This window comes from Rhincodon typus, chromosome 8, assembly GCF_021869965.1.
Source record: "Rhincodon typus isolate 14 chromosome 8, sRhiTyp1.1, whole genome shotgun sequence".
Classification (NCBI taxonomy): domain Eukaryota; kingdom Metazoa; phylum Chordata; class Chondrichthyes; order Orectolobiformes; family Rhincodontidae; genus Rhincodon; species Rhincodon typus.
In genome coordinates this window covers 78428789-78440308 of record NC_063339.1, presented here as the reverse complement: position 1 = coordinate 78440308, position 11520 = coordinate 78428789, and the positions used below count along the sequence as shown (strand labels likewise).

At 42.7% G+C, this 11520-nt stretch overlaps 1 protein-coding gene across 1 annotated transcript in view; it reads left to right on the top strand.

Annotated features, from left to right (window-relative positions):
• Positions 1-504: 504 nt before the first annotated feature.
• Positions 505-11520, top strand: part of LOC109914529 (EH domain-containing protein 3-like) — a 67275-nt gene continuing 56259 nt past the window's right edge. The window contains exon 1 of the mRNA XM_048599711.1: positions 505-890. Within this exon, the coding sequence (XP_048455668.1) occupies positions 664-890 (227 nt within the window). The 5' untranslated portion in view covers positions 505-663. The remainder of the gene's footprint in view (positions 891-11520) is intronic.

Genomic DNA, 11520 nt, shown 5'->3' with positions numbered 1-11520 from the left:
TTGTTTACACAGAGTGGACCCTGTGTGGAATGAACTACCAGAGAAAGTGGTGGACTGCAGGTATAGAGATTTGGATAAGTTAATGAATGAGAAAAGTTTGGAGAGATGTGGGTCATGTGCAGGTAGATGGGAGTAGTTTAGTTTGGAGAGGTCAGGGCCGGTGGCGGGAAGGGCGGGGAAACAATGGCCAGTAGGCGGAGCCTAGGCCGGCGACACGCAGGGGGTGGGGCGGAAACTATGCGAGTAGGCGGGGCATAGGGCGGGGCCAATAGGAAGCGGCTGGCCCCGCTGTCTGGGGGAAATAGGTCCCAGCGAGTGGGCGGGGCTCAGCGCGGGTGGGCGGTATAGAGGGCGGGGTTTAGGCTGAGTAGGCGGGACATCGGCGTTGGTTGGGGCGGGGTCTGGATGGACGGGGCTCGGGCATAACAGAAGAGGTGGAGCGTGAGTGGGCGGGGTCCGTGCTTGTGGGCGGAGCTCGGGTCTAGTGGGCGGAGCCGGGTAGCGGGGACAGTTGATGTGGATGAGGCCTGCGTATTGTTGGGCACGGCCATGGGCGGGCTAAGGGAAAGGGGGTCGGCCTAGCCCGGTGTTCCGTGCTGCTGCCAGGCGAACACGGGTGTGCGTTGTGTCAGTGAAGTATAGACCGGGTCGGGGTGAGGCACCATGTTCAGCTGGCTGTCCGGGCCTGAGGCCTGCGGGAAGGACTCCACGGTGTTTAGCACCGTGTCTGAGGGCCTGCGCTCCCTGTACAACAAGAGACTGCTCCCGCTGGAGGATTATTACCAGTTCCATCACTTCCACTCGCCCGCCCTGGAGCAGGCCGACTTCGAGAACAAGCCCATGGTGCTGCTGATCGGCCAGTACTCCACCGGCAAGACCACCTTCATCAGGTAAATGCAAACCGATAACTACTAAACATCAGGTAAACAACTAGGATTGCAACTGCTCTCCATTAGTGGGGAGAGGAACAGAGCTAATGTTAGCTGTACCTTCCTATCAGAACTGCAGATAGTCGGCCGTGAAATAAGGGAAAAGGTTGGCAGCTGGCAAAAAGATCTGAAATTGAAAAAGTCTGTGATCAAATTTTAAATGTTGTAATTGTACAGGCCAGAGCAAGTGGTGGAGCCTGGTACAATTACAACATTTAAAAGGCGTCAGGATGGTTACATGAATGTGAAGGGTTTAGAGGGATATGTGCTAAATGTCTGGCAAATTGGAGTAGGTCAGAAAGTACACACCTATTGAACGAGAAACTGGTGTGGTGTGATTTCTGACCTTGTCCACCCCAGTCCAACACCGGCACCTCCACAAGTTGTACTAAATCAGTTTAGGATATCTGGTCATTACGGGTGAGTTGGACCAAGGGGTCCATTTCTGTGATCTACAACTCTGACAGGATTTCATTCTCCAACAAGCCAAAGGGTGTGGTGTTGAGATTGTACAAACATTTAGTTTTCTTATCAGAGGAAGTGTGAATGGTCCAAATGTTGCTGTTGTAAGTTCAATAAGTGAAATGGGGAATGGATCCAAAATAGGAGCAGAGGTTACAATCAAAAAATGTAAATCTGAGCCAGAAATACCCAGTTGAATGGTGAGGCGGTATCTCTAAACCAAAGATTTAGGCATCACTGGGAAAAGTCAAGACTAAAAGATGAGAATGGGAAAAAGCTGAACAATTAAAATTGCAGCGTCACACTTGCAGATCTGAATAGTGCGTCCAGGAAGAAAAACACCATAAGCAGCGAATATATTGAGGGAATACCTGATCAGATCCCCAAAGAAAGCAGTGGAAGCGGTTATTCAACATTTTGTACTTGTTTGCTACTGAGTAAATTGTGCCTGTGTTCTGCATGCCAACTCCATCAACCCACCTTTGCCCCAGAGCCTTTCGATAGATTTACTTAACAAGATCTATCAACCGTAGCTTTAAAATTTATAGTGATCAGTAGATCCAGCATCAACTTCTTTTTGCAAAGAGAATTCCAATATCTTGATTTCGGTATCTTGAAAATTTTGTTCATTCTCTCCTTGACCTTCTAAGACGAAGCATCTTAAATTATGTGTGTGTCTGTGTGTCCTCCCTCATGATACCTGGACTTCAAAGGTTAAATTATAATTTGGTGAATCTGCACTGCATTTCTTTCATATCATTTATTATGTAGGTGATGCAGAACAGCTCTCAGTACTCCAGGTATGGGCTAACCAAGACTTTGTTTAGTTGAACCATGATTTCTTTGCCTTAATGTTATAATCCTCTACGTGTAAAGCCCAGCATTCTGATATACTTGTTGATTATTTTCTGTACCTGTTTGTGATATTTTAATGATCTGAATGCCTGGACCTGCACCATTCTTAACTTTCTATCACTTAGACAGTGCTCTGTTCTGTCCTTTTTAGGTACAAAGTGGCTGACCCCATGTTTCTCTGCGTTGAAAGCCATTTGCCCCAGTTTTTCCTGTTCCTTAATCCGCCAGCATTCCATTGTAGTTTTATGCATCTGTCATCTCTGATTGCAATACCATGTATCTTTGAAAGATTTGGGAATTTGCTTTCCATTCTGTTGTAAATATGGTGAATTGTTGAGGCTCCAACAAAAGTTTTTGCAGACCACCACGACAGTGAGGAGTGGTCTCTGTTAAATAATTGGGTTTGCAGGCATACGGATACTAAGTAAGTAGCCTTGTAGTTAGAGGTCACCATCTTAACAGAAATTTTACCATGAAAGTTGCTTTATTTTTAGTTTATTCTTTCATGGGATGTGGGTGTTGTTGGCTTAAGCAGCATTTATTGCCTATCCTTTGAATTGAAAGCTTTGCTAGGGCCTTTTCAGAGGGCAGTTAGGAGTTGACCACATTGACTGCATAATAGGACAGACCAGGTAAGGATGGCAGAGTTCCTTCCCTAAAGGATTTTAGTGATGTAGATAGGTCTTTACAACAATCAATGGTAGTTTCATGGTCACCATCACTAAGACTAGTTTTATATTCTGGATTTACAAATTTAATTTTAATACATTAATAAGAGATTTGAACTCTTGATCACTGTCACTCCACAGTGGTAACAGGACTGTTTTCTTAATGGCTTCAGGAGTAGAGTCACCACACGTATGTGTACAATGGGATTGAAGTCCCACAAAACATGTTTTAACTTTTAACATAGATTCATAGAATTCCTACAGTGAGTCTGAATGTCATGGGGTAATTTGGACAGAGCAATAAATGCTTACTGCTGTTGCTGTCATTATTAGTCCCTAATAATGAATGGTGTTTGAGATGCGCTTTAAACAGAACTGGTATGTGTGGCAACTGACTGAGATAGGTGCTTTTTTCTTGTTTTTGTTTGAGTTGGTAAAATATTGTATCTGGCAGCAAATGTAAATCATCCAGACAGCGTCATGACATTTTATTGATTTCTAATTTGTCCTACACATCAGTGTTTGTGTCTGGGATGAATTGGGATCTAGCTCAACCTGAAGTGCAGAGTGTAAAGTGCCTGTGTTTTATAGGATGTCTGAATCTTCACGGAAATGAAAACCATATGGCCACATTTAGAAATAGCGTACTTCATTAGACGTGGTAGACTGAGAGACCGGGTCTAAGTTGAGAGTGAGACGTCTTTGGTGATTGCAACATCCAATTGCAATGCAGGCAGCGTCTGATACTCATTGACCCCTTTTGTGTATCTATCTGCATTTTGTAAGCAAGCTGATGACTGTACATGGTGTCAGTGATATGAAAGCTAACTGTCTGTATGTTATGATTTTATATGTCTGAATCCAGCCATTGCATACACTTGCTGTAAGCTTTCAATTTTGAAATGCTTCATGCACTTTACATAAGTATTTACATATAAACATGTTTGTTATGATCATAGCTGACAATTGTGTATAGATAAAGTTTATTTTTAAAGTTGAATAAATCTGAGTAACTTCAAGACCAATTATGGGAGCCTTAAAACAAGGACCGACTTGCTTACCCTATCCTAAATATCTCTTGTTCTACAACAGGATTACTTCAGGATTATATCACATCTCAGCTCAGCATAGGGTACTGAGCAATGTGCATGTTATACGTACCTAGTTCAGACTTATGTTAAGCATGTCATATAAACATCTATTGTGTTAAATCTATTTTAATATACATATGTCAGACTTGCCTGTGACTAATTACTGTAAGTTCCGAGCTTAGCCTGCCACATAGCTTATTGTTGCTTGTCTTTGGCCAGTTCTTGCCATGTAACTCAATACCAGTGGCTTCCTGAATTGTACTCCCTTGATTAGTTTCACTGGCTGCTCACTCTTGACCTGTTGGGAATGGCTGGCATAATGAATGAGTTCATTTTAAGAAGTTATTGTATCTTTTCGAGTGCTGTGCTGCCCTGCCCTGCTCTTGCCTCGTTCTTCTTTGCTTCACCTGTCATTCCTCAGCATGTTTCTGAGGGTTTTTAATTCTATTTTGTTACAAATAATATTAAGTAAAACATTAACATCTTATGTTTTTGTAATTCTTCCCTGTCCTTTAATGAGGTTTCATATTTCATATTTGATGAAAGATTGCAGTGTTCCTGATCTGGCATAGATATGATGGGCTGAATAGCCTCTATCTGTGCTGTAATCTTTCTATGATTCTCTATTTGTGTGTCACCTGAGTTTGAGATGAAATAATTCCTTGAGTAAATCTTTTGAGCAGTACTCTTGAGGTGTCTCTCACGAATGTTCAGCCCGAATCTTAACTAGTTAATCATCGGGCTGCAACGGATGTGAAGAATCAGCTTCCCAGGCAAGACATTGTGAGAGAATTAAAAAGAAACTGCTATAGTAGTAAAACTGTAACTGTTAAATAAGGAAATTTAGATAACATCTGACTGTAAACTGCTGCTTGTCATTTTAACAAATTTTCTCACTTTGGGCACTGAAATTACCTCTGGCCTGGAAGTAGCTATCTGATAGCCACTTGATTGCCTGCTAACCAAAAATGCTCCCGCTGTAGCCCAGTCCATTATTCAATAAGTTGCATGTTGAGTATTTTTGGGGGCAGTATTTTAAGGAGTACTGGCATGATGTGGTACCTCCCCACAAATGTATATAGTTGGATGCTGAGATTATGATTTACAGTCTGGTTATAGTCGCTTAACGCTTAACACCAACCACCTGTGCTGTTCAGCTCAACTTTCTGTATCATAATTAGATACAGAGTACAGTTTCCCCCCACCACATTTCCAAAGGACACAGAGTGCTCTACCTGTTCCAGCCTGAGGTGATCCAGTTTGCTGTAGTTTGAGAATAAGCCAAAGGCAGTATTGAAATGACAACTCACACTATGACTCATAGTGCCTCTAACTCCTCTCCATTCTCAGACCAAGTCTGTAACTGTTTTTCTCATGGGGTAACCGGTGAGCATCCTTACCTTCATGTATTGTTTTCTGCAAGTTGTCTCAAATTACGCAGTTCTGAATTGGACATCTGATGTCTGTCTTTGTGCTCATAGACTATCCTAATGCTAGGCTGTATTACTCCATTGTGCTTTTGGATTAACAAAGGCTTAAAACATACCTCCTTTTGTTTTTCAGTGGCTAAAAGCAAGGATTAGTTACTTGGAAGGGTTGTTCAGACTTGCAGAATTTAGAGCGTTGGTTTGCATTTTCTGTGTGAAACTCTGTGCCCTTGAGCTTTAGGCAAACGAAGGATAGCCTGTGAACATACACGTCACTGGTTTCTTTGCTATGTGCTCACGTGCTGTCCCTGGGATCATCTTGTCCACGAGGCCCACTTCCTGCCCCCTTCACTGTTCTGTGTCCTGACTCCTAACTTATCTGGTAGTATTAACAGTTCCCTCTCATTGGATGCTGATCTCTCCTTCATCACTGACCTCAAAATGCCCATCCTTGACACTTCTTAATCCTTACAAATTACTCCAATCTAACATTCCTGTAAAGTCCTTGTCATCTCCCAGATCCATCCTGCTATTACACATTGAACCTTTCAGTGGGTTCCTGCTCCTATGCCACAGCACTGTGATAGAATACATTGTTTGTTTGATCTATCATGGATTCTTGACCTGTTGATTCTTCAGCGTTTTTGTTTTAAAATATCCGTGGGCCCCTGGTAACTCAACAAGAGTGTTTGCTGTCTAAAAATGTGCTGAACAATTACTTATTGTTTTGCCTACTCAACATGACTCAAAGACTGGTCACAGTCTCCAATGTAGTACTGAGAGGAGCTGGTAACCAGAGAGACGTGAATGATGAGCTATCAACAAGGTAAAAAAAGTTGTTGAATACTTTCCTTAACAGGTCCTGCTGATCATACAAGTGATATATAATAGAGATGTCCTCTTTACAGATCCCCAGTTGGATATTTTAGAAAAACTGTGCTATGTAGGGTCCAATTTAAATTAAGGTGGTGGGGAAACAATCGGGAGATGTTGCAGCAGTGTTGGGGCATTCAACAAAAATTCTCACAGGTCTGAAAAAATTCAGTAATACTTGCGATATTTAAAGTTATATTTTTTTGAACAAGTCAAACTACCACAGTTGTTTGTCTATTATACTAATTATTAATGCCACTGTCTTCAATAAATTATTAGAATTAGATGCAGTTTTATTTTTCCACTGCTGTCAATTCAGAGACCATCTTACACAGCAGGTGGTCTGAGCCACGCCCCATCCTGTAGCATTAAAGTTGAGTGAACGATTGTAAAGAGAAAGCTCACTTTCAGTGTCTCAGTTGTTACAGCTGTTGTTTATTATTCACGGACTGCTGCTTCTTACCAAATGAACTGAAGAAATCTGGTGCTAGTGATAACCTCAATTGCATGCTTACTAAAATGCTCTGACTAGACCCCACTCAATCTCTGTACAGATTATCTTTACGTATCTTGTCCAGAGTGTCAATTAACCATAACAAGTATATTGACTATGGCTAACCCAGAAATGCGAGTTGGGTTTTAAAAAAAAAAACAGCTTATTGAGACATAAATGAAGTTATTGCTTATTGCCTGCGAGACATTCTTATTTGCCTCAGTAGTGACCCCTTATGCTACGTGACTGTGGTAAACTATCCTTCCTCACCCTTCATAAGAACAGCTTAATGTATAGCACCATTAATGTAATGACACATCCCAGGGCATTTCACAGAAGCATTATAAAGCAAAGTATGATACTGAACCCCATAAAGTTAAATGGGTGAAAGCTTGTTCAAAGAGGTAGATTTTTAAGAAGCCTCTTAATGGAGGAAAGTGAAGTAGAAAGAGACAGAAATACAAGGTGAAAATTAGAGGAATTATGATTGAGGATGCACAAGAGGCTGGAGGCGATTACAATGATAGGAAGAGGTGGGGCCATTGTGGGATTTGAAAACAAAGTTGAAAGTTTTCAAATTGAGCTGCCACTTCAAGGTGAACCAGCGTGGATTAGCAAGCTTGGTGTGGGGGGAATTGGGCCTTCACTGTGATTTAAAGCAATCAGCTAAGTTCTGGGTGACCATAGGTTAGCAAAGCGTAGAATTTGGGACACTAGCCATAAGTACATTAGAATAGTCACATATATGGATACAAGGGTATGAATAAGGTTTGTTACAGGTTCACAATCTCTGCAGCGTTTGCCCCAGTTGATCACCACCTTGCTTCAACACCTTTCGCCCATCATCCAGCTTGTCGGATTGCTCTTGCCTACTTTATTCGGTTGTTGCTAGTGAATGACCTGTAATGTCTTCTCTTCCCAATTCTGCACCAGTACCTCTGGAGCCCTTGAAGGGTTTATTCTTGACCTCCCCCACAACCCTCATTGAGTATGTTCTTGTTAGGGTTGCCGGGCAAGGATGGTAGGTATAGGGAATGCTGAATGACTGGGGAAATTGAGGTTTCAGTTAAGAATAAGAAGGAAGTATATGTCAGGTATAGACAGCAGAGATTGAGTGAATTCCTAGAAGAGTTTAAAGGTAGCAGGAGTACACTTAAGAGGGAAATCAGTAGGGCATAAAGGAGACATGAGATATAAGGAGAATTCAAAGGGATTCTATAAATACATTAAGGACAAAAGGGTAACTAGGGAGAGAATAGCTCCCCTTAAAGATCAACAAGGCCCCATGTGTGTGGAACTGCAGGAGGTGGGGGAGATACTAAATGAGTATTTTGCATTAGTGTTTACTCTGGAGAAGGATATGGAAGATAGAGAGCGTGGGGAAATAAATAGCGACATCTTGAAAAATGTCCATACAGGTAGTTCTGCCAGAATGTTTTGTTAACATGAATTGGCTGTAATACGATTGATGAGTAGCGGATGCTGTTTGGATAACACGAACTCTCTGCTATACAGGTATAGCGATTTTCTATAATAAATTCCTTTTAACGGGATTTTCTATAGCGCAAGGTCATACAAGAATGCAATTATTGCGTTATAGGAGAAGTACCCGTATTACAGAGGAGGAGGTAATGGATGTCTTGAAAAGCATAAGAGTGGCTAAATCCCTGGGACCTGATCAGGTGTACCTGAGAACTCTGTGGGAAGCTCGGGAAGTGATTGCTGGGCCCCTTGCTGAGATATTTGTATTTTCAATAGCAGCAAGTGAAAGACTGGAGGTTGGCTAACGTGGTGCCACTATTTAAGAAAGGCAGTAAGGAAAAGCCAGGGAACTATAGACCTGTGAGCCTGACATTGGTGGTGTACAAGTTGTTAGAGGGAATCCTGAGGGACAGGATTTACATGTATTTGGAAAGGCAGGGACAGATTAGGGGTAGTCAACATGGCTTTGTGCGTGGAAAATCAAATCTCATTAACTTGCTTGAGTTTTTTGAAGAAGTAACAAAGAGGATTGAGGGCAGAGTGGTGGACGTGATCTATATGGAGTTCAGTAAGGTGTCTTGACAAGCTTCCTCACAGTTAGCAAGGTTAGATCACGCGGAATAGAGGGAGAACTAGCTATCTGGACACAGAACTGGCTGGAGGTAGAAGACTGCAGGTGGTGGTGGATAGTTGCTTTTCAGACTGAAGGCCTGTGGCCAGTGGTGTGCCACAGGGATCGGTGCTGGGTCCACTGCTTTTTGTCATTTATGTAAATGATTTGGATGGGAATACAGGAGGTATGGTTAGTAAGTTTGCAGATGACAGGAAAATTGGAGATGTAGTGGACAGTGACGAAGGTTATCTCGCAGTACAGTGGGACCGTGATCAGATGGGTGTTTAATTTAGGTAAATGTGAGGTGCTGCATTTTGGAAAGGCAGATCAGGGCAGGGCTTACTCCCCAGAACCTTCCATTAAGTGGTATATTGCCGAACAAAGAGACTTTGGAGTATGTGTTCATAGTTTCTTGAAAGTGGAGTTGCAGGTAGATAGGATAGTGAAGAAGGCATTTGGTATGTATTGGTCCATGCATTGATTATAGGAGATGGGAGGTTATGTTGCGGCTGTACAGGACATTGGTTAGGCCACTTTTGGAGTATTGCGTGCAATTCTGGTCTGTCTGCTATAGGAAGGATGTTGTGAAACTTGAAAGGGTTCAGAAAAGATTTACAAGGATGTTGTCGGGGTTGGAGGGTTTGAGGTATAGGGAGAGGCTGAATAGGCTGGGGCTGTTTTCGCTGGAGCATCAGGGGCTGAGGGTGTGATCTTTATAGAGGTTTATAAAATCATGAAGGGCACGGATAGGGTAAATAGACAAACTTTTTTCACCAGAGTGGGGTGGGGGAGGGGGCGCGGTCCAAAACTAGACGGTATAGGTTTAAAGTGAGAGGGGAAAGATTTAGGAGAGATCTAAGGGGCAACATTTTTCACACAGATTGTGATGCGTGTATGCAATGAGCTGCCAGAGGAAGTGGAGGAGGCTGGTACAATTACAATATTTAAAAGGCATCTGGATGTGTACATGAATAGGAAGGCTATGGAGGGATATGGGTCAAATGCTGGCAAATTGGACTAGATTTATCTAGGATATTTGGTCGGCATGGACGAGTTGGGCTGAAGGGTCTGTTTCCGTGTTGTACATCTCTGACTCTGATATGCTGCCTTGGTGAAAGTGTCATATTCCACATGTGCACTGCTAGCAACCGGGTCTACCAGACCACCATCTCTCTTGAACCCTCCATTGCCTCAAATTTGTCACACTGTGTCTGACATCCAATACTGGATAAGCAGAAATTCTTCCAATTGAATATTTGGAAGACTCCCTTCTCCAGCCACTGAGTCTGCTCTTCACCTTGGCTTCTGTCTGTGGCTGAACCAGACTGGTTACAACTTTCACATCCTAATCAACTTCAATGAGTTTCTGACTTGATGTCATAAATGACTGTCCCTGCACACCTCCCTAACGTTGCACCCTCTGCTTCACCTCAGCTCATGTACAGTTGAAGCTCTTATCCATGTCTTTGTTATCATTGAACCCAAGTAATGCAATGCACCCCCACCCCCGTCATCCTCTGACCTTCACATGTGCACACTGCACATGCGCATAAACTACACCTGAGCTTTTCTGAAGTTCTACTCAACCTTGTGTGCGTTGGCCAACGTTGACTCCCAAGTTGGCCACGCCTTGATTTTAGATTACCCATCCTGCCCTCCTTCTAGGCTTTGCCTCTTCCTATCTCTGTATTTTCCTCCAGTCTTGTAGCTCTCCAACCCTGCACTGTTATATTTCCAATCTTGTAAGCATCCTTGATTTTAAATGATCCATTGTCTGTGCCTTCAGCTGCCTGGGCTGTAATCTCCGGAATTCCTCTCTCTCTCCTTTCTCCTTGAAGACATTTCTCAGTACTTGCCTCGATCTGCTAATCAAAATCTTGGTAAAACACTGTCTCCTTGTGTGATGCAGTGTCTGATTTTGTGTGTTGCTCCTGTAAGGTACATTGGGATAGTCTGCTGCATGAAAGGTGCTGTATAAATGAAAATTGCTACAATCGCTTAGATCTTGTTCACTCCTACGAAACTGCTCTAACAGCTGTAGGGAAGCTCTTGTCTGCTTATTCAATTATGTTTCATTATTGCACCTGATACTGTAAATGCATTTTGATTGTGATTTGTTAAATCACTGGGTTTGTGCTGTACTGTATTTATTACTGTAAATATCAAGGGATGAGCTTCAAATCGTATCCTCTTCATTACTGCTTACATATCCATCATATTAGTCTCTTCATTTCCCTCTTCTTATGAAGACCCTCTCTTAAACCCACATCTTTGATCTAGCTGGGAGCCCTTAGTCTGTCTTTCAATATCAATCATTTGTTCACTTCTTCCTTTTGGTAACACTTTCTAACATCATAGAATTATAGAAACTCTACAGTGCAGATGAAGGCCATGCAGCCTATTGAGTCTGGACCACCCCTCCAAAGAGTATCCCACCCAGACCCACACCCCTTCTCCCTGTAACCCTGCATTTACCATGGCTAATCAACTTAGCCTGCAGATCCCGGGACACTACGTGGCAATTTAGCATGACCAATCCACCTAACCTGCACGTCTTTGAACTGTGGGAGGAAACCCACACAGACATGGGGAGAATGTGCAAACTCCACACAGACAATCACCCAAGG